The sequence below is a fragment of the Triturus cristatus genome, chromosome 1_2 (genome assembly GCF_964204655.1).
Source record: "Triturus cristatus chromosome 1_2, aTriCri1.1, whole genome shotgun sequence".
NCBI classification, from domain to species: Eukaryota; Metazoa; Chordata; class Amphibia; order Caudata; family Salamandridae; genus Triturus; species Triturus cristatus.
This window is the reverse complement of record NC_140580.1, coordinates 400,601,857-400,626,497: the sequence shown is the minus strand read 5'-3', so window position 1 is coordinate 400,626,497 and position 24,641 is coordinate 400,601,857. Positions and strand designations below refer to the sequence as shown.

Here is a 24,641-nt window from a genome sequence, read left to right as displayed (position 1 = left end):
ACAACTGATATTGAAGAAAAAATGGCACCCGACTATGGAGACTGTAATGCAGCACTGGTGAGTCTGGTCTATTAAAAGTGTGATGTTGAGTCTTTGCTAGCCAAAGCAAATTAAGATGTCATGAGAAAAGAAAAACTGAACATTGGAGTAAATGGGTTAAGAGTTAAGACAAAAAAAACTAGCAATCCTGCTTAAGGGCATTATCATAAGAATAACCAACTGTACACATTTTAATAATACACAACACAGTGACAAGAATGAGACTTTAATCAGTTTTAAGTGGAGTTTATAACACTAAGAAAGGGTTAACACACACATACAATAACAAATGGACATCTGATTTGTATGAGGCATTATCCTGTACAAGTCATTTAGTTGTTTTCATTGTATTCTCAGTGCATAGCTTTACACACAGAGTCACTGCTGCACAGCACAACTGTATCTTAAGAGGCTGAATCAGAATAAGGCTGTTCGACAGATTAAATTGTGTATATACATACATATCTACATACAGGCATGTATATATACACATGTATATGTAAGTATATATATATGCACACATATACACATATATATACACATACATAAACCATATGAAAAAGATTAAACATTTGGACTGACAGAAAATGTGTGTCTGCCAAACACTGCAGCCCAAAGCCCCTTTTTAGTGCACGGTTCCACCCCTTCATCAGCATGCATGACACATTATTTAACAGTATTTTAAGGAAAACGAGGCACTTTGTGGCAACCACAGGCATCGTTTACATATTGCACAATTTGCTAGAACTAGACATGGGACTTGCACACTGCCACCCTATTTGTTTTAAAGCTGAAACACTCGATATTGCCTGTGAAATCCACGTACTGTAAGTTCAAAACCAGTGCCACAGCAGATCATGTTTATGCCATTAATACAACTGCCTTTAAGTACTGTGGCAACAATATTTCATGTAGGGATATAGATCTCTAGTAACAGGAGTCGTCGAACTTTAAAAGTTGGCATTATTTAAACTCAGACATGTAAGTTGCTGCATATCCAAAGATTTTAAAAGCATAGTCCAGAAACTGATGTTGAAAAACATCAAGCTAATTATGAATATCATTATATAGTTCAATAAAGCTTGGAAATACTTTCAGTCGTAGTAATTCTTGTCGAAATCCATGGGGATGATAACATATTGAGGAGTATGTCATATACATATAAATGTGTGTATATATAGATATATATACCCTACATACACCTATATACGCACACAAGAAAAATGCAATTTTTCCATTTCAATGACTACACCATAAAATGCAGGCTAGCCTTCCCAAAAACATTCAAAATTAAATCCCTCAATCAGACCTTCACATTCAAAGGAGAAAAGAACAGTGCAAATGCCCATAACGTGACTAAGACCTGCCATCGGTTTTGCCTACTAGAACTATAAAAAGCAAGTTTCAATAATATCATGAACCCCTAAATCGGACATACTGTAAACAGTGCCAATGTCAAAGCTTCAGAAATTATGAACATTTTCCTCTGATAAAAAAAAAAACACACACGGATAGCAATAATCTATTTGGAAGAAAACAAGGAGAAATATCAACCATTCACGTGAAAGGAAAAATGATTTTAAAAAGTGCCACATTTTAAAAGCATATTCTGCTGAACGATTTCACAATTATGACTACATCCAGACAGCTTAACAGGCATTCCTTAAATGTAAAGACCTTAACATTGACTCAATTTTACAATTCACAAGGTGGCAACGAATAAAGTGAGAAGACAGAAAAAGGTGTCACACTTGAACATATCCTGTCAATTATTCAGTAACACAAATAAGCCCAAACTCGGAGCTGAACTGGTTCTGCGTAAATGCATATACCGTAAAACACGTTTAAATGTACAAATAAGAAAGTGGAACAGTTTACACAAAAAGGTCTGGAATTTAATGAATTCTGTTGAACGAGCAAGGCACATTTAACATGTTAGGATTATTACCCTGCTTGCCTTTCTACATACACCACCTAAACAAAATTCTTACACTTCATTAATGCTGTACTATGAGGGGGTCAGCTTATTACTGAATTAGAGCATTGTCAAGAAAGACTCAGCACCAACAAGTTGAGGAAATTCACACCAAAGAGATGAAGATTAAGGAAATAAATTCAAAGAGGCCTTAAAGATAAAATGAGGTTATTTTGAAATGAATTTAAAAGCAAGGAAGTAAATGTTGACACTTGTCTAGTATGGAGTACAACAATAGTTGTACACTGTTCTGCAATCTGGCCACGACCTTATTACATCTAAACGTGAAGGTTCCATCAGAGCCTTAGCAATTTCCACATGAACAAACGATCCAACACTGCCACTGTAGAATTCTATTCTTTTAATAGCAAACATAAGATAAAGAATACTTGGGGACAAAATCTATTTGAGTGTATACAAATCTTTATATATGTGCAGTGTTGAGAATTTATTACAACACTGGCTTTCTTTATACCATGTATAATGTAAAAAAATTACATTGCAGGTACTAAACATTCTTCAAGTAAAATTCCCTAACAGTTAACGACATTAAAAAAAAAGTGTGCAAAATTGCAAAACTCATTGTAATAGAATGTGTAAGGTCAAAAGGGTGGAACTGCTGACAACCTTTTGATTGAATAAATGCATCACTAATCTTAAAAAACCCAAAACTTTGTTAGAATCTCAAATTGAAAATTTCCTGTGCACCTTTATAGATTTTTCTTTACATTAAACGAGGAAGAAAGCTGGCAGGCAGCACATGAAGCATTCAGAGCAGGCAAACGAATGGAAAAGATAAAATAACTTTAAAGTATTGAATAATGTATATGCAACAACAGCATCCGAATTTCAGCACTGGCCTGGACTACACAGGAGATTAAGCAGTCAATACAACTGAGAAAATTATCAGTTCATTTGTCATTGTAAATATTGTTTCTTCTTTATAACAACTGTTTCACTCATTTTTGGACCGACAGCCTCCACATTTATATGGTTAAGTCATTGTCTGTTATTCATGACCCCTGTAATTAATTTTTAATCCCTTCATTCGTAGATCTTACAATGCTGTGGAAAGTTCTTTCCTGTACCCCTTTACAGAATCGCTCCTTCTAGCTGCCTTTTCTAGCACCATTATGCTTAAAAAAATAAAATGCACAAACAACAAGCAGCGACAGCGGCCGATTCTTCAAATGTCCAGGATTAACAACTGTGCATGCTAAGGAAAGGTGCACGAAAGTAGCTGGAGACGGTACTTTATCCAGAGTAACTCTTCCTGCGAGCATTTCTTTCCATTCACTGTCTGAAATACATGCAGTAGAATTTAAGAAACGCCTTTGCAAACCTCTCAGCCAACTGCAGACGTATCCGTTGCCACGTAAGTGTGAAGGGGCAGGACATGAACCTGTACAAGCGCTAAAGCAACTTCAGTTGGTGACAGAACACAAAAGGAACATTTCCTACGTCTACACATCTTATCGGTCTCCACTTTAATAAAACTGGAATAGAATGGGAAAGTGCCATCTTTGTTATTTCCTAATTGATATTTAAATGTCCTCTTGAAACCAAAAGGTTTAAGGTATGCACATAACAGCTAGGCAACCTTTTTGTTAAACAGGACAACAGTGCCAAAACCCACTGGATGTAAGGGCAAAACAAGATTGGTCAGGAAAATAATTGTTCCTATAACTGGTAATCTGACACGATGTCACACTGCCATTTAAAAAAGGTTCTTGTTTTTTTTCAGTTTATTCAAGTTTATCGTTCCTTTGTGGTTTTTTTTCCCCAGATAAAAAACAGTACTCAGACTTTTGTTATCTGCGTATGCCGATCTTCATCAAAAGGTTCATTTTCCGGATCAGAGTCAGTGGTGTCTGAGTACCTATAATGATCTGGTTCATTGTCACTAACATCAGGCGTTACTGAAGTTGAACTGCTGGCCTCAGAATTTGACGGCTCTTCTACTGTTTTGGTGAAATACAACTTTACCTAAGAAGAAACAGAGAAAGTGGATTAGAATATTTCTGTCTCAGTAAACGAGCAAGTTACACTAAGAAGAAAAAGTATTGTGGCAAAGATGAAATAAAATATGAATGAGCAAGCACACTGTTGTCGATTCACAGTCCATCGCTGAAAAGTCACATTTGTTCCCATGGAATTACTTCTAAATTCACAGCACATTTCAGAGTACTGGAAAAAGGATACAATGTGAACGCCAGAAAATTCAAGCCGCAATTTACTGTAATTATTCAATGCACAATTTACCACCAAGCAGATTGTCTGCATGGTGGTAAATTCTGCCTGCACAAGTATTCTGAAAATCTTTGTGCAAGACTATTGTCCATGGGTACATTTAATTTTTCCCGTAGCAAATGAAACCTGCCTTTACTTCCAATGAATATCTGGTTAGTGCCTCATTGTACAGACCCTGGAAACACATTCTTACTTCTGACTAGAGGAAATCTAGGTGCATTTCCAGGTTGAGAATACACTTGCACTGGTTACATATAACCACGTTTGCAGGTGTCCACCTACCTTTGCATGGTAAGCCACCCAGAAACACATACAATTCAAGATCATTTTGGTAGAGTTTTCACATTCACAATTGCACCTTGAAAACATACAATTCCACCAATCCGGATTCTAAGAATTAGGAATGGCATTTTACATTCACAAATACATTTTGCATATCCTTTCATATGGAATGCAGCATTTGTTTGTGTAACAATTGACGAATACTGTGTGTACACTATAGTCCAATGGACCAAACTGGCCTATCAAGACAAAAAAATGGAGGCCACAGTTTTGTCTAAGTTTTTAGACTTTTCCATTTCCATTCATTTTGTTCTTCCAAACTATTTGCCTTTTCAGACTATATCTTCCTTAGATATTGTGACGTTTTATACATGTGTAGATAATTAAGAAATGTCCACACTATATGCCCCTGCTTTTTAGAATTGGGATGGCTTATAAACTCTAAATACATCCTATCAATATGATAATCGAGTTGACTCATTTGCCACCATGGCTGTTTGCCTTATTGCGGATTTAGAGTCGGTTAGTCTCCTTATTTTCAAATGATAAGATAATACATAATCAGATCCTATAAATACCCCAGATAAAGAACTCTATACCAGAGAAACTTTGAGTCAGGTATATCGAGGCAGAGGTCAGGCCAGATTGCACCAGCTGCCTTAGACTGAGGCGAAAGTGGGGAGAAGTGGCCTTCAGTTGGTTGCTTTTCATGTTCCAGCGGCGTACAAGCTGCGAAAGAAAATAACCACCTTGCTATTCCAGAAAAAAAACACAGGAATGCTGTGCGAACCATCTTTGAAACTCGAGAATAGGCTTGCTATTTACTACCTTACCTACAGATAGCATAGCACCCAGAATTAGCATGAGAGTATTAGGATTAAAGAACTCAATGGTTGAGTTTTTCGTGTTTTCATTGTCTCGGACATGCTCCGCTGCTTAGCTTTCCATATTTCGTGAAAACGTTTTAAAACAAGTCCTTTTTTCAGTGCTATTTTTGATTGTGTTATTAATCAACAAAAGGTGATTTGGAGTTCCACTGTGTCTCCGAGCTCATCTTGAGGTACTTTTAATACCAGAAACACTCCCTACACAGTATTGCTCTGTGTGTTGTGCATGGTTTGGTGTCCAAGTGTATTTCTAATTCGTTCTTGCACCAGGGGGTCACAAATAGGACTCCTTGGGACACTGGAGGCGACGGGGTGAATAGCCTCAGGGAACGCATCATTTTGCCTGGTTTCACAAATGGGAAAACAAAATTAAACTGTGGTTTACTGCTGAAAAACAGTCCATGCTTAGCTCTCTATTGTGTTATATAATATCTTAATGTGAAAAACAAGCCGAAATAAAAAGGCTTCCCGGAAAAGGAAGATCAACAGGTTGTTGTACAAAAATGTGAAGGCTTAACTAGAAGATTAAGTTAGCATGCAAGTGAAACCACCAATAAACTTATAATGGAAAAATATTGCACAGCTCCAATTTTGGTTCCAATGGACAGAAACAGTTGCCCCACTTACTATGCCTCCAAAAACACACTTTAATGGTCAAGAAGAAAAGCACCAAAAGCACTGCCAAGTACATCAGTGGCAAAGGAAATTAATTATTCATTATGAGGTACGGTCAAGGATAGTAGAATTTACAGTATGAGGCCGTTTACACAGAACCTCATTCCCACTCCCTACTGGTCATCAAAATGAAAATGAAAGGGAAAAAAAAAATCTGAGAACCTGCTCAGGGCTAGGGTGCATGGAATGTCTGCCACTCTGGAAGACTCTCGGAAACAAAGAAGTCGGGATGGGCCGAGGATGGTGAGATGGTGGAAGACCGACAAAAACAAGTCGCCCTGAACTGTTCAACAAACTCATCCCCGAGGATCTGGAATCCTTACCCATTCAAGAGATTAGGCTGGAAGTTTTGGTTTAATACCTATGTATCTTGGTGCTCCCAAGCCTCAAATACTGGACAGTGGTTTCCATTTGTGGTGTCAGTGACGCCGTCTAAGTTGTTTTCTGGTTGAGCGCCACTTTTCCATGGGAGACTAGAAGGATGTGCTGGGAATTGGCTGGCACTACCATGCTGATGTTGAGCCGCCATCAGTTTCTTTATATAAAAGAGGAAACTGTTGTGTTTATTACACACAATCACTGCTTTGAACCGGACCACTGGAAAAAGGCTGTAAAAAAAGTAAGGGCATGTATGTGAATCATGTCTGTGAGTAGGGCAAGTGAAAGTGGCTTACCATCATATATTTAAATATGGAGCTACCACTTCAGATGTCAGATTCATGGATCGGGAGATTCTTGGACTGGCTCTCGAGCAACTGATTCACTGCTCCTGTTAAGCTTGAGAGATCTCATATGCAGCCTGGCACACTTCTATGTTATGTTATGTTAATGGTTTTTGTACCGCGCCCAGCTGCCCCAGCAAAGGGGCGTCCTGGCGCCAAGAAAGGTGAACACGACATCACAAAATGCAGCAAAGTCAGTTAATGTTATTAAAAAGGAGCGTTTTGATGACACGTCTGAACCTGGTTAAGTCTTCCAAAGCACGGATGTCATTAGGGAGGGAGTTCCAGAGCTTGGCGGCTACTACTCGAAAGGAGCGGCCTCCAGTCCTGCTCAACAGAAAACGGGGAACAGCAGCTAAATTCTGGCCCATCGATCTCAAAGAGCGAGAGGGGATATATGGAGTCAGGAGATTCATGAGAATAGGTGGAGCCAGGCCTTTCAAGATTTTAAAGGCCAGGCAAAGCACCTTAAACTCGATCCGCCGCGCAACAGGCAACCAATGGAGTGTTTGCAGTGTTCCGGACACTGAGCAACGTTTGGGCAACCCAAATATCGCTCTTGCGGCGGCATTCTGCACTCGTTGTAATCGCAAAAGTTCAGCCTTGTTCGTGCCTGCAAGCAGAGCACTGGCATAGTCTATCCTGGATAGTACCGATGCCTGGACCACGAGCTGTCTAGTGCTGGCATCGAAAAATTTAAGCACCGGCCTGATGCTCCTAATAATGCCAGAGCAAGACGCAGCCACCTTCTTAGTATGGCAAATAAAACTAAGTGAAGGGTCCAGCCAGACCCCGAGGTTTTTTAACTCCATAGCAGGAGAGGGGATCATTCCTAACTCGGGGGGCCACCAGCTGTCATTCCAACATCCAGGTTGCTTCCCAAACACCATCACCTCTGTCTTCTTTGTGTTCAATTGGAGACAATTCTGGTTCATCCAATTGGCCACCGAGCGCAACCCCTCACAGAAGTTGAGGGCGTCCAAAGCTGAGTCCCCACTTAGTGTGACCGCCAGCTGCGTGTCATCAGCATAGGACACCATTGTCAAGCCCCAGCCTTTGACTACCGCAGCCAGCGGCCTCACGTAAAGATTGAAGAGAGTGGGGCTCAGAGATGAACCCTGTGGGACCCCCAGGGTGAGCGGGTGAGAGGTGGATTTACCGGGAGGTATCGCAACCTGAAAGGATCTGTTGGAAAGGAAGGAGCGGAACCAGCCTAATGCCAACCCCCTAACCCCAGCTTCCTCTAAGCGCCGCAACAGGATATCGTGTGACACCGTATCAAAGGCGGCACTCAGATCTAACAGCAAGAGTGCCGCTGTTTGTCCGGTGTCCAGCACGGAGCGCAGATGTTCAACCATGTATAACAAGGCAGTCTCCGTGCTGTGGGCTTTACGAAAACCATTTTGCGTGGGATCCAAGATGTTAGCTTTATCGAGATGGTCAGCCAGGATCCCATTCACGTGGGCTTCGATGACTTTAGCAGCCCACGGCAGCAAAGAGATGGGACGATAGTTTTCAGGTTTTGTGGGGTCGAGGGTAGGCTTTTTTAGGATGGGGGTGACTACAGCTTGCTTCCACTTGGTGGGTACAGTCCCTGAACTCAGTGACATATTGATAAGGGCAAGCAAGGGTGCACGACATATGGCCTGCATGTTTTTAAATAGGGCCGGTTTGAGGGGGTCTGCAGGGGAGCCAGATTTAATTTTTTGGCTCAGAAAGTCAAAGCCCTCCTCAGATAGGGGGGCCAAAAAATCCAGGATCCTATCATTGAACTTAGGACAATCAAGTGAATCCAAGCAGTGCACGATAGTTGGAAAAGAGTGGTAAATTGCTTGCACCTTATGAACAAAAAACAAAGCCAGACTCTCGCAGTGAGAGTCAGTGCAGATTTCAGCCGCGGAGGCCCTCTTAGTTATAAGGTCCTTTAGGACCTTAAAGATTAATTTGGAGGGATTAGGGCTGTTCCGGAACTCCTGCACATAAAATGCATGAAGCTTGAAGTCCAACAAGCATCTTGAACAACTACATCGTCATGACGTTGCACCTTAGGAAAACATCACAATAACACTCTTTCTAGAGGAAGGAAGGTATCACAATGAGTCTCTTTGTGGAAAAGGGAAGGCATGCACTCCGCTCTCTAGAGAAAAACCTTAACTAGTGGTTGGCCAGGTAAGGGCCACATTGGACCTATGCAGCAGGAGATAGGGCGATACCTGCCAAAGTAATTCTTTAATTAGTAAGGCTGCCATCAAGAGTCTAAAGAACTATATCCAACATTAGACAATGCTTATCCTCTATGACAAAATGCAGAAACTCTGTTCATGAACGAAGCACATTTCATCCGGGAATGGTAGGAAGGTGTCTGAATTTGAAAGCTATTGGGTCTTTTTGGCCTCTGATGCAGCCTATGGGACATACTGGCTTGGTTTTCTCTGAATTAACTACTCTCGGACTTCGAATTGATTAGGAGGATGCACTGGTTGGAATCTTGGAGTGAAAAGTAGCTCTTACCTTGAAAGATTGAAAAAGCCAAAAAGCCCTGGCCACCTGGAAAATTTGCATGTGTTCTCCGTACTGCAAGGATGCTTAATAGATATTTGGCAATTTGCGCCAACAGTCTCGTATAGCTGCAGCACCTTGTCTATGGAGGGAATCAACAATTCTTCTAAATTAACGAGTTTTCCTGGGCTACTGTAATTCCAATGGCTTCCAGAAGGCATATCACGAGAACAGTGTTCCTGGCCCTGGCTATCATGCAAATCCTGGACTTCAGCAACGTTTACATCAGAGAATTCTCTTTGCCAAGAATGAGAAATATACACTCTTCTAGGGCATCTTCAGGTTGACCATATTTATTCTCATTCTTGGCAATGAAGGTTCTCTAAAGAAAAATGCAGAAGTCCAGGAATTCTGTGAACGCACAAGCCCCATCACACTGAAGTGCATGTTTCATCAATGGGCGCGTGCTGCAATGCCAGACAAGCCCCTCAGGGATCTCTTTGCCGAAGATATTTTTCTTCCTGCTTGTGGTTCCTATATTGGACGACTTTGAGGACCTTAGCGGGTCCTATTACCAGAATTTGCTAATTGGACTATCTCTATGGAATGACAAGTATCATTAGGTACAACGTGTGCTGGACTGGAATTCCTCTCATCCCTTTCTATGTATAGCGTTCCTGATCATCTTCAGAACTTTGGGCAGACAATATATTTGAAGGATTCCTGACCATCCTGGATGGTTTGAGCCAAATTGGCCGAACACACCGGGGGGTGGGTAGGCTGGCAGATGAAAATCAGTTTTGCAAATGTTTCATTTCTCTTCCACTCGGTCTAAAGGGGTAGGGGTTGCGGGGAATTTATTGGTGCTTAACCTGCTTGTGGAAGCCAAAGCCACAAAACCTTCTGGCATAGGGTGCTGCATTATGATTGAAGACGACTGGTGCCAGGCTACCTGCCTGTTCTCTGGTGGACTAGAACAAGGCTTAGACAAGGTGCCAAATAAGGTGTCAGTCTGAGATTCATTGAATGACTGTGGGCAGTAAAGGGTAAGAGGACTGTCCAAGTTAAAAAACACATTAGACTTAACTTCCATAGATGGCAGCTCCGCTGCATGTCTTATCACGAAAGCAAAGGCAGCACTCTTTCTGTTGATGGTCGAGGAGAACACATCTCAGTGACCGGGTAAGTGGCAAACCCACTGCCATCCTGAAAATCCATGTACAGATTGTCATCCTCAGTGTGAGAGAAATGATACCCCATCATCTCCATGGTCATCTCTGACATCTGGTTGACTCTGATCAGACTCGGAACCGTAAAGCTGTTAGAGCACCGGGTGTGCCTCACAGGTAAAATCTTGATTCTGTTCCAGTCAAATTGCACTGGGTGCTTCAGTATTGCTTTGGGACAAGACATCAGTTTGGGCCAATAAGAACGCAGTTCAGGGTCTGATAAGACTCCTGGAACAAGGTCTTCCTTTAGCACGAGTGGTGTCAGGACCTCTGTCTATGTCAATGGGAATGGGTGTGAATTATGGTACCTGATTTGAAGTCGGCTCTGAAGTTACAATGGAATCAGAGAAAGGTTCAGGAGGCACAGAGTGTGCAGAGGGCAGGCAGAGTGTGCAGAGGGCAGGCCCACTGGCAGTAACCACACTGGAGGCCTCGATGGATCCTTAGGGCCTGAAGGTACACTAGAATTAACCAGAAGTGTGCCAAACATTCGCAATAAGGCCTCAAGCTCTTGTTATGTCACAGAGTGCCCCAAATACTCGGACTGAAAGCGAGATGGAGACATCCTGATGTTCCCTAGCAGAGAGTGGAGACAATGGGAAGAGTCACAGATTGGCCTGCAGCTTTGACATTGGACCAAGACTAAGACAGGACATATGGACAGTGTTGTTTGCATCAGAGCAATGGGTAAAAATGTACAGCTGTCATGAAGGAAAATTAGGTTCAATTTAGCCAAATGTACACAGGAGCTTGTTTTAGCTAAGACCCCCACCTGAATCATTGTGCATTCAACTGTACCGTGTATTCTACCGCACTGCGTCAAATGTCCCACATATGGATATTTTCCTCTGAACGTTTTCTTGTTACCAATGCAAACTGGCCTTTTATAAGACTTTTCTTCAGGAGATGTTTTGAAATTAAATAAAACTCCAAGTTCTCAATGAACGTCTTAACAGAGTTAAAGCTATATGCCATTTCTTAGCCCGGATTTGGTTAAAACAGATTGTATTTTTAACATTTAAACTTCATAATATTTCTTTTTGTAGTGTTTATTTTGAAAAAACAACATTTGTATTCATTTTTTGTATGTTACAAAGGCATAGTTTTAAATGTCGCATGATTAGATTACTGAAAAAAATTCCTTCATCTGTTTCATCAGCATAAAGTTCCAATTGACTATAGCCCAAACAATCCACCGCATTATCTGATTTCAGAGAAAACTCAAACATATTTGAAGCAGCCCATTAGACGCAAATCAATCGAAGTATCCAAAACATACCTAAATCTCAGGCTAGGTCCATAAAAGGACTCATTTAAATGTTTAACAAGATGTGAACGTGGTGCCCAATATTGTACCTCCAAAGCCAACTGGCAACAAATACATAAAGGGATCTAGCCAAACACGCTAGGTCCTTTCTTCTTAGAAGAACCCAAAGAATTGAAAAAACACCTCTGAAAAGTTCCTTTAATTGTTTGTTTTCTGCTTACACTATGGAACAACTGCTGCAGGACAGGTAACAGGTACTCCAAGTTATAGCAGGTGATACAGTTTAGTATATTTCTCATGTACAAATTATTAACTTGCATGAAAAAGATTCCTGCTGGGCATTAACACCATAACGCTGCTTGATCCAGGAGTTATAATGCTTTATTTTGACTTTTTCAAATTCAACTGCAGGGAAAACCCAATGATCAAGCAATGTGCGACTTCCTGAGGTCCTTGCTGACAAGAGATACTGCCTTTGTAAATGTCAAGATTATCTTCGTAAGTCAGGTCCTTTATGGCTCTGGATTTGGCAAGCAAAGGTTAGGTGGGCATGAGTGGTCACCATCAGCGGTTGTCCCTGGGTTTCCTTTTACTGAACTGATTTTTGAACAGGTTAGTATGATAAGCACTACTAGCATTTTATCCAAGATTTTGGGGAGAGAGGATTACATGCATGTAGATACAGATTGTGGAGATTCGGTTGTAGGACTCTGACCTACTGCTGATACAGAGGGTGCTCCCAGAGAGGTAGACTTATTGGAGGGCAAATTCTCGAGCTCAACAGGTCAGAACAATCCACCATCCTGCCCCAGTTTTGGGCTATTAGGCCAAGTTGGGGAAGGTCTATCCTGACCCTCATTGTAACTTAAGGCAGGAAATCTAACACTGAAAACATGTACAGGAGGCCTGTGCTCCACCACTGGCAGAATGTGTCACCTAGGTGCCTCCTTGGTAAAAACTCCAACACACAGGTGTCACGACACTGTGCGTTCTCAGCAGTGGCACATAAGGGCAAACCCCACTGTTCGAAGATGTCCTGAGATACATCAGGATTGGGAAGTCAGCTGACTGCTGCAGAGCTCGCCTGTCCTGGCGTTTAGCATCCCCCACCAGGTGACTAACCGCCAGAAGCTCACTTGTTGTTCCAGTCATCTCCAAAGGAATAGTGCCTCCTGGCACAAGGTCCAATACTCTACATCCCCCACACCCTACCCTGCCATGCTTGTTGAGACACCACATGGCGGTTGTGCTGTCCGTCAGGACCTGAACCATCCACCTTCTGATGGCCTAGAGAAAGGTTTTCAGAGAAAGTCAGTTGTCATGAAGCACCAGGATATGAATGTGGAGCAGTCCAGCGGTGGACAGACATTGGCCACTGATTTCCACCTCTCCCAAATGATCACCTTCAACCCAAAGACTATGCATCCATCAAGACTGAGATCTGGATGGGGCAGCTAGAGCAGCCTGCAGAATGACAGCTAGAGCAGCCTGCAGAATGACAATCTGGTGTCAATTCACCTTCAGCGAAGATCCGGGGCGGTCTCCTTTGAGCCACAGAAGTTGTCCAATAGGCATCCCTGGTGTTGAGCCCATTGTGAAAGCAGGTTTCCCTGCAAGGCCCTAATGTGCCAGCGATCACACAAGCAGGAGAATGCTTGAGGGCAGCATTCCAAGAAGTCTCAGACAGACGTCATCAAGACCCATGACTGAGCCTGAATCATCCAGATCATATCCTAAATGTTCTGAGCTCATTGAATGGGAGGAAAGGCTTTGAGCGCCACTGCGTCTCTTACTGCCCCTATGAAGAGAATCGCTTACAATGGTGTCAGATGGGACATTGGTTCACTGGTGGAAAACCCCAGGCACTAAAGATTTTTTTAAATTTATTCATTAAAAGACTTTTATAGAACGTGAAAATGACCAAGGGTTTAGGAGAACTGCACACAGAACCAACACCCATTGCAGAACAAATGTAATCCTGTGACAAAGTATATACACATTTAAAGTTTATAGAAAAGTTTGTTGCCCAATGTAATTTTCCTGGGGCTCGCTCGAGAAGCTCAATAATCCTGTTTTTTAGTACAAGGGTGTCGGGTGGTCCTCGGGTCATCTTTGATCTCTTTGGCCTCTTTACGCTTATGGTGTGACTTGGACGGACTTACTTGAAGACTGGGATTAAGAGCAGGATCAGCCCTGCAATCTGGAGTGGAATTGGCCCAGTGACTTGGGAGCGGAAGTATTGTTTTGAGCGTGACCATCTTGTGTTCTGTGACAAAGAGTTTCACTTCCTGCTATCTGATCGCCTTCAGTGCATCAGGGAGCATTTGACGCACAACTTTGAGTTGTAACTGGAACCCAGTCGCCTCAAACTTACAAAGTGACGATCAGTGTCTGACATGTGCTTTTTGGAGTGCTGTCAGGTTTAAAACCAATGGGGGTGGGTGGAAGACACACTGTTCACTTGCAGTTAAGGAATCAGTAGAAATGACAAAGTTGGGATTGGAGCTCTGGATATACATTGAAGGGTGCGGAAAAAAAGGAACTAATGTCAGCGCGTAGGGATGGCACCTTCATATGGCTTTTGTTATCAATTCTGAAAAGTGCAAGATCATTGTGAACATTGCCAACTCGCTGCATGCAACTCAATTATTATTGCAAAGCCAGATACAGTCTGGCACCTGGGAATATCCTAAAGATGAGTAAGCTGCAGTTTGTAGCATCCATCAGAAGAAATAAGTATTTTATTTTTTTCCTCCTCGCAGAAAGGTTTATAAAAATTTTAAAAATGAAAAGCATGCACCAACAATAATGTGTAGTAAAATTCATGGAAGTGGAGAACCTGTATTGTAAATCTGATAATGAATGAGATGCCTAGAACAGCCCTGCTTCTTGCATCCAGGAGAGAAGACAAGGGCATTTCACATTCCAGTTGGTGATAAACAGGTTTACCTTGAGAAACACCCAGATCTAGAAGATGTGGGCTTCGATAGTCTGACCAAATCACACTAATTCCTTACATACAATGGGGCTATATTTGCCTATGTGGATCATCACTACTTTCCCCCTCCGCAAAGGGATATTTAGGGATAGACATTCCCTTATTTCCTCATGAGCGTTGAGTTAAGACATCAATTATTAGAATCGCCATAATTCTTCCCTGAGGTGTCCTGCCAAGCATAAATCAAATATAATTAATAGGAACTTCGCCCACCCCGACGGACCACGCACAAAACCTCAGCATCATACTAGATGCATCGCTCACTATGGACTGCCAGATCAAATTCGTATCCTCGGCCTGTTTCAATACCATCCACCTGCTGCAAAAAACCTTCAGATGGATCCCCACCGAATCCAGAAAGACAGTCACTCACGTGCTCATCAGCAGTAGACTACTACAGCAACGCTCTACACCGGCGCTACCCAGAGAAACCACTGCAAGCTCCAGAATGCTGCAGACAGACTGATCCTCGACCTCCCGACACAGCCACATCACTCAACACCTCAGTGAATTTCACTGGCTCCCCGCAGACAGAAGAATAACCTTCAAACTCCTCACTTACGCTTACAAGACCCTCCACAATGCCGGACCACCATACCAGAGCGGCCGCATCTCCTTCCACGCACCCAAAAGACACCTCTACTCAGCTCACCCTGACCAACGTCCCATGGATCTGCAAGTACAGAACTGGGAAAAGTCCTTCTCCTTCCTCACTGCCAAGACCTGGAACACGATATCCCTCCAACTTAGACTGTCACGCTACCCCAGTTCAGGAAGGACCTCAAGACCTGGCTCTTCAAATGACCCCATCACTAAGCCGTTTCTCCTCCCAACCTCCTCCCAGTGCTTTGAGACCCTCACAGGTGAGTAGCTGGCTTTACCAAACCTCGACTGATTGGTAATTACAAAGGGCTATGACTATTTTTCAAACCCTAAATAACCTGCACCTCCCAGAGAAATACATCCATTCATTCAACACAAAGCAAGACTTGGTTTTGCACCAATAATTCATAACATAAGTATATGACATAAGTCAAAAGACTCTGTAAAATAGCACATATAAACAATCCAAGAAAGAGAATACTTTTTTCGATAACGCCAATAATGTAACCCACTGTAATCTGAAAAATTGGAATCATAGTTTTACGATAGAATGAATAAGCAGAGGACACATGCCAATTTGCGCTCTCGATAAAGTAAATAAGGTAAAGTAATGCATAAATTATCAACGGTACATGGGCTCAAGAGACCCACGGTGGGGTTGACCAATGTTTTTAAATCACACTCAAATTGTGGGATGAGTGCTTGCTAGGATTCAGTTGAGCAACTATCATCAACAGTTAATTTAATCTCAGCTCAGAACCTGCAGCCTACTAGATGACCAAGCTGAAAGATGAAGAGCCACACTTAACTACACAGCCATACAAACTGAGTATAAATGGGTTTGCCCTCGGAAGTCAGAAAGAACTAAATATCTAAAACTGACAAACGACGAGTGCTGCCAGTTTAACTTGTACTAAAACTACTAGACAGCAATGATATTCTAAGAGATGTTCTTAAAATTTTAATTTCTAATAGGGAAATGCATGAATCCTAATGCCACAGTCTGATACTATGGCTGAATTTGAAATGAGGCAGACAAACGATTGGTACGGATGCTGTGCTTACTGCCCATTCCGAGGTATTATGTCCATCATCGACGATACCGGAACAAGATAGTTACCTTCTGGTAGGGGTAGTTTTGCAGCGTGAAGAATTTTCTGGATTCACATGCGCCATCTAGTGGTTGGATCCAGAGCTCTCGTTTTGCGCGAGTCCGTTTTCCTTTTATTCTTTGATGGGAGTTGACTGTTTCCAACATTTGCTGCTAAGTCCAGCCTTCTCTTGACATCAGACAACTGTCCCAGAAGCCGCTGTGCGTGGTCTCGCTATCTTCAGATTCTTTTTTCTCACAATGATTTGTCCACTTTAATGTGCCGTAGGCTTCCTCCCAATTTGCATTTTTTCTGTGTCCTTGTTTACATTGCCTCACCACATTTCCTGGGAAGGCAGGAGGGTTGCATGTGAATCTAGAAAATTCTTCAAGTTGCAAAACTATGCCTACTGGAAAATTAATCATTTCGTTTCCCAGCATGAATCTTTTCTGGATTCACATGCTGTGCATAGATTTTGTAGCAGTTTTTTCACTGTGGTGGATGGGTTGGAGAAGAGTCTAAGCTTGCAAATAAATGTTTCCATACTCTGCCCCACCTGCGCTTCTCTGTTCACCTAGTCATCGATGCAGTAGTGTTTTGTGACTGTGCTGACTGATTACCATGTGGCCGCTATACATATGCCAATAATCGGGATATTTGCAAGGAAAGCTAAAGTAGCTCCCTTCTTTCTTGTTGAGTGCGCTCTAGGTTTATGGACTAGCTGTATGGCAGCTTTTATTGTGGGACATTTCATTTGCCCGAGTTATCAACCTTTTGATAGTGTTCTTGATAGCTGGTTTATTGTCTGCAAATGATACAAACAATGATTTCCCTTTTTGGATTGGTTTTGTTCTCTCCGGGTAGTACATTATCACCCATTGTATGTAGTGCTCTTTCTGCCTGAGTCTTTGGATCTTGAAACAAATCTCAGTATTTGGATTGTTTTGTTTATGGGAAAGTGAAATATGCCCTTTCACTGGAAGCCTGGGTTGGTCCTCACGACTACCCAGTCCCTGTGTAATTGCAGGTATGGCTCTTGTATGGCGAGTGCTTGCAGCTCGATCACCCTTTGAAGCGATGTCGTGAAGCAGTCTGGAGTGTGATTAACTTTAGGGTTGATCCGTGTAGTGGTTCAAATGGTTCCGTCATAAGTTGAGTAAGTACCATGTTTAAGTTTCAGATGGGGGGTTGGTGGATCTATCCTTTTGCCCCTTCTAGAAACCGTTTGACCACTGGCATAGTGAAGAAGCTTCTTCCTATGTATCCATATGTACCGGCCACTATCGCTGTCAGAATTACCTTTAGTGATGCGTAGATTAGGCTGCTGTCTAGCAAGTGTGCGAGTTCTCATGACAGTAGTATCTGGTGTCCTATCTTGAAAAAGGCCAGATCTCAGGAACCATCTTGTGTATCTTTCCTATTTGGCTGTGTAGCATTTTCTTGTTGTCCATCTTCTTCCCTAGCGGAGGATTGCTTTCTCTGGGGGGCCCATCTGTGATTATCTTCACTTGTTAAGCACTAGTGGGATTGGGGGAAAAGCATATGCAAATTTCCTTGACCAGTCTATTGACAGCACATTCCCTAAGGAATGGCTGTGTGGGTGTCTGATTCGAAGAACTGTCATTTTGCGTTTTCTGGTGTTGCAAACAATTTCTGGTGTCCCCCATCTCTGGAACATCTGTTTGATCAATGCTGGGTTCAGCTTCCACTCGCATGAGGCGGATGCTTGTCTGCTCAGTTTGTCTGCTTCTATGTGGTCTAACCCAGGGATATGTATTGATGTTATGGTTAGAAGTCTCTGAATGGCTCACCTCCATATTTCCTATGCTAGTTTTGTTTGGGTGAAGGTTCTGGTCTCCTTCCCTGCCTGTTGAGGTAGAACATGGTTGTTGTGTTGTCCGTCTGAACATGTATGTATTTTTACCATAACTGCTTCTGAAAGGCTTTTAAGACTAGGAACACCGTCCTTCGTTCCAGCATGTTTATGTGTTGTACTGCTTCTTCTGATTTCCAGACTTCTCGATTATGCCCATCCCCATCCAAAGTGTGAGGCGACCGTGGGGATGGTTACTGTTCGAGTTGGTAGCATTAAAGGTTGTTCTACTGTTATGTTCGTCCTGTTCCACCACATCACTTCCTCCTCCACTCTGCACGATAACCACTTGATCGTCCAAACTCCCTGTTGCCTGTGACCATTGCTTCTGGATCCATTACTCGATCGGTCTCGTGTTGCCTCACAAACGTTATTAGTAGCGCGCAAGAGAATCATTCCCTGTAACTTCCCCACAGTCCCCCACTGTCCGAAATTACCTTTCCGGTAGTGGTGAGCTTCTTGTGCAACTGCCAGTACCCCCTTTTCACATGGGAATGGCCTAGTTTGCGCTGTATTAATTTTTGCTCCCAAGAAGAGCTTCTCTTGTTCTGGATTGGGCGATTATTTTTACGTGTGTATGAAGAACCCTAGTCTCTAAGACCATTAAGCACTTTGTGAATATCCTGGGTGCTGATTTAATTAAAAAAGGCAGTACCCTGAATCTGAGGTACAAATGGTGTATTACAAAGAGTAGAAACATCTTGTGTCTGTGGTTCCTTGGAGTGTATAGATAGGCATCTTTAAGGTCTATGGTTGCCACGTAATTTCCCCTACTGGAGTTGGGGAATAACCTCTTGTAGGGTTGTCATGTTGAACCTCAATTTTTATGAACTTGTTTAGGAAGTGTAGGTCTAGTATGAGCAGTAGCCATTTGTCTAATATTGGTAACAGGATATATGTTGAAAAGTTTTCCCTGGTTGGTCTCCTTCAGTGGTACTTTCTGTATTGTTCGCTTTTGTAGCAATCCTTCCACATCTTGGCGAAAAAAGCATTTTCCTTGGATCGCATGGGTGCTTTTCTTTAGACTCCATTTTGGCCGTTTTGGATGATGTTGAGTATTCACTTGTCTGAAGTGACCTCTCCCACTCCTGAAGGAAGGCTCCTACTGTTCCTCCAATGGTTTTGTGTGTAGGCAGTGGCTCTGGTTTTGTATATCTCTTGCTTGCTACTGCTACCCCCTCTTGGCAGCTGCCCTCTGCCTCTCACTTGCCTGCATGCAAAATGGCTGTCTGTGGCACTTGGTACTGCCACTGTTGTGTCTGTGTTTGTGCATGACTTGTATGTTGAAAGGTCTGTTGAGTTATCACAGCTTGGAAGGATCCTCTTTTCTTAGTGGGGGTGGAACCTCTCCTCTGCGGTCCTCTCCTCTTAACTGCAGGGCCTGCCATTGACTTTGCTGTGTTGCTGTCCTTATTTGTTGCAGTGTCATTTACTGCACCTCCAAATAGGTGTGTCCTGTTGAAAGGAGTGTTATAATGTTGGCCTGAACCTCATTTTTGAAGCCGGAAACTCGCAGCTAAGTGTGTCTCATTAAGGTTGCCTTTGCCATCAGTCGTCTACTCGCTATGTCCGCGGCGTTCAGTGCAGATTTTAAAGAACGTTTGCGATATATACTTCCCATCTTTCATAAGGGAACTCTTCCTCTTCTGGAGCTGCTCTGGCAGGTGCTTCATTAATTCTGTCATCTTCTCCCAGTGTTGGTCGGCATACCTGCTAAGCAGAGCATTGGAATTTGTGATTCATCATTGCGTATCTACTCCCCTCTCAAACTTTCTTCCCACCATTTCCATTCTTTTGCTTTCTTTATCCGGGGTGGCCCAGAAGTAGTTGGCACATTTGCTCTTCCCTGGCAATGGTCATGATGGAGTCCACCAATGCACTGCCCCAAATGTATGCAGGGTCCATTGAGGAATGTTTGTATCTCTTTTCTACTCTGGATAACACTGACTTGCATGTTGCAGGTTCTTTAAATGCTTCTCTACCCTGGTTCAAAATGCTCGGGCATTGGCAAGAACTGACTTTGTGAGGGTAGGAGTATCTTATAGGAGAAAACACGACTGACTTTCTCCACTGGGCTCCATATGCCTCTGCTGCCCTCTGCGGCTTTGAAGCATTGGCTACCAGTGCCTCAACTGCAGTCTTCTTAAATTTTGACCAACTTTGATAGCCTTTCGACAAAGGAGTCTTTCTTGAGGATCAATCTCCTGCAGTGTCTTTGGTGTGGGGCATAGACTTTCGTCTGCAGTATTTTCGCTGCCAAGGGAGTCTTTTGGGCTCTAGAGTCTGAAGTTCACAGCACGCTTGTCCCCATCTTTCCAGTGTTACCTGCCCGTGCTTTTCTTTTGCTCTTATGTTCCGCTCAACGACTGCCTCCTTGTCAACATCCGAGCCTTTTCCCTCGACTCCTTCAGCCATCTGCGTGTTCCACTTACTTCATTGTCTTTCGGTGGTAATCGGGGAATCCGTTCCTTCTATTGAGATTATATTTTCCCTCCAAAGCTTTGATTTTTACTCGACCATACTTTGTTTTCCTTCTTCTTTGCTTCAACAAATGGAAAGCTTTCAGCAATGCTTCCAGTCCCAACGGTGAAAGAAAGAATCTGAAGAGGACGACCACGTGCAGAGGCTTCCGGGGCAGGTGTCTGACGTCAAGGGAAGGCAGGACTTAGCACCAAATAATGGAAGAAGTTGACGCCCAACAAACAGGGAACAAAGACTACAAGACGAGCGCTCTGGACCCACCCACTAGATGGCAGAAAAATGCACAGCATGTGAAATAAGAAAAGATTCAGGCTTACAAAATTACTATAAGCCTAGATCTTTACAGATGACAGGTTTATCTAAAGAACCTAAGAATAAATTGGATGTGGTGGTTAAAAGGGCAAAAAACAGGGACAACGAGGTACATAAAGATTTTATTTGCCCACATTCAATAATTCACTCATTTCGCTGGTAGCAGTTTTTAAAGTATTTCTACTCAAGGGAGGATCAAACTTGCAGAAATAAACATGGTCTTTTCAGAATAAACTTCACCCTGGTTGGGGTCAAATAGAAGCAACGACCTCAAGCCTGTTGAAGGCTCTACTGAGAAGGGGTATGTGGGGTTCCAAAATTTTCCTCTCAAGATTTTCACTGCTGTAGGACCGGTTTAGTGTACAATTTACAACACCCTGCTTGTCTAATCACGCTACTTGAAAGTATGCTTTTATTTTTCTAAATCACTAATGAAATCGAGCTAAATATATTAAAACGAGCATTGGCAATGTCAATAGGTCTGTCTTACAAATAAACTGTTAAGGCAGAGGTAAAAACCCATGCACATTAATAACAACCACTCTCCTATCGGTGCTTTTGCCAGAGAAACACCATAAATTATCTAGTTATCTAAAACCCTTTAACAGCATTGCAATGAAACGTGTGAGCCCCTTACACCTTATGCTTAGGAAGCTGGATAAATCCACAAAATGATCACAGCTGTGTGGAGAGCAAGCACTTTTCTGTGGAAGCACACAACTTTGGCCCACTCACAACATGAACTCCTGGCTCCCAACATGTGGGTGGAGCCACAGTCCCTCTTCCTGGAGATACTCGCATAATTGTCTGGCGAGAGCTGGGCTGTCAAGCCACATCATAAAAAGAATATACTCCACATTCATCTCAGAGTCTAATCTGGATAATCATTGTGCTCCTCTCCATTCTTTAATTCACTCATTTTTAATAGCTTACAGGTAAGTTTTTTCAGGGTCCTTTTGAGAAACCGTGTGAGAGGTTTGTTGTGCACACATTAATTTGCCTGTACATTTGTGAAAACGATTTTGAAAAAACTGCTCAAGAGGGGCATTTTACAAAGTGGGAACATGGCAGAAAATGCTGTAAAAGCTAAGCAAACCCGCTTGCATGGTTAGTGAGAGCTTGTCAGCATTCCCAGGACAAAACTAAAGACAAGGAAGTAAGATGAGGACTAAGCATACATAGACTCAAACAGGAAAAGGACTAAAATGCGTGCAGCTTTAGGAGGACAAGCAATAGTCTATCACCATGATGCCAATAACACCTAAGCAAAAGACTGATTAAAAGCAGTGACATGTTACTTTAAAAGATCACACAAATGCAAATTGCAGCGTCTGTTTTGTATGAGCAGCATATGGATAAACAGGCATTGCAATACCTAAAAAAATGACATTCCTACCAAGAAAAAATGCTCTTTTGGTGCATTTTTCACATTAATGCTTTGCCTCCTAAAATACCATCACATCCACGACCACATCCCCACCGCACACCCAAACGCCTCCTATATCCACTCCCCATTCAAGTCCATCCCTCCCCGATCTGGACAGGGAACCAGATAGGACACCCCATAACAACCTAGAAGATGTGCCTCCCTCTTGCCACCCACGGGATGCAAGCACACCTCCCACACCTATAATACATCCACCAATCCTGCTTCCACCCTCACCAGACCCTAAACTTGACGAGATCATATTCTCGTTACAGCAAATCAAAGAAGAACTACAAGCTTTATCTGAGGTTCTTCTGAGCCAACACTGGAACACTAGATTGGCACGACAGACCAAATCAAACTTTCACTTGACCCCCTCATTAGTCACCTCGAAATTTTTGACCCCCAGGTGGAAATCAGTTCCTCTTCACAATAAATCAACACGCCCAATCCGCTGGACTAATCCGCTATCGGAGAAAGATTTACTCTCTCTACTCCATTCCTATGAGCCCTCACACCGGAATCACAACACTATGCCTCCAGATAACCCACCCAAAATGGCTCTAATCCCAACTATACCCCCAACCCCCTACTCACAAGCACACTAAACAACTCTAGAGGCATCGAAAACAACCTTAGACAAGTTCCCCTCATTCAGGAACCCAATACATCCCACATCACGCCCCGTCTTAAGTGTATACTAGTAAATTGTAGATCGACCTCAAGACACGCAGCAGACATAGCTGACCTCATTCTCACACAAGAACCAGATTTGCTAATTTTAACTGAAACTTGGTTAAAGGAATCCTCTACATCCATCACTGACATACTCGTACACCCAAACTGACATCATCAGACTGGCCAGAATTGTTAAGACGGGGTGGTATCGCTTGCATACACCGGTAAACAGATCCCCATCTCCTGTATTCCCTTCTTGTGAATACATATGCCTCGACATCACTAGCAATGGCAAACCAGTATGCTCTCTACACACCCTCTATCATCCACCAGGGGATAACCTCACCTTTACCGAACATTTCATGGACATAGTCTCTACTAATGCCGGACATCACAATACCCAAATATTTCTCGGAGACCTCAATCTCCACTGGAATGACCCCAATGATGCAGTAGTCAATAGCCTCAAAAACTTCCTCTCTGACCTCAACCTCACCCAAAATTCCAACAGCTCGACACACGACAAAGGATCAATCGTTGATTTAGTAATCTCTAAAGTTGATTCCATCCAGCTAGATACGATCTATCCATGTGATTGGTCTGATCATCATATCACCTTCTTCATCAAGGAAACAGTGAAACTTAATTCAGCTCAACCCACAACACCTAAAGTATGGAAGAGGGATCTGAAAAACATTAATCCTAACAATCACAACTTCCAGCTCCAACTTACTTCTTCCCCCTGAAGGGATAACCGATGTTCATGTTCTCACCAACCACTACTTCAATTCCATGAACATGATACTAAATGAGGTAGCCCCCCCCCCCCTTCAACTAAAGAGAGAGTCTCCACAAAAGATTCTAAGCCTTGGGACGATGGAAGACTCAACGAGGACAGACGATCCTAAGAATAGCTGAAAGCAGATGGAGGTCAGCTCCATCCGCCAACCACTTCAAGATACTAAGAAAGAAGAGAACTGCTTACTACAGAAAGATCAAGCGCACTAAAGCAGACTTCTTCAGCCACTAATTAGACCAGGCAAAAAAATTGTCCCCAAAAACTTTGAGTTAATCAAAACTCAATCTAAGGATGCACCTCACCGCCCCCAAGATAACTTAGGCCCACGACCAAACTGTGAAGAATTTGCTTTCTTCTTCACTCAGAAGACCGATAGCATAAAGGACCTTCTCAACGATCTAATCACACACTGTCTCATATACGAACCCCTCACCATCCCTTCTAAATGCCCCACATCGAAACTCAAAGTTCGACCTAAAAAATTATGCATCTTGGTCATCCTTTAATACCTACAACGAAGAATCTATTCTCGAAATGCTTATTGCCCTGAACCCT

General features: G+C 42.7%; 1 protein-coding gene across 2 annotated transcripts in view; it reads right to left on the bottom strand.

Annotated features, from left to right (window-relative positions):
• Window positions 1-249: 249 nt before the first annotated feature.
• Window positions 250-24,641, bottom strand: part of PTEN (phosphatase and tensin homolog) — a 231,178-nt gene continuing 206,786 nt past the window's right edge. For both annotated transcript variants that reach the window (XM_085605587.1, XM_085605590.1), the window contains exon 9: window positions 250-4,000. In XM_085605587.1, the coding sequence (XP_085461713.1) occupies window positions 3,815-4,000 (186 nt within the window). In that variant the 3' untranslated portion in view covers window positions 250-3,814. The remainder of the gene's footprint in view (window positions 4,001-24,641) is intronic.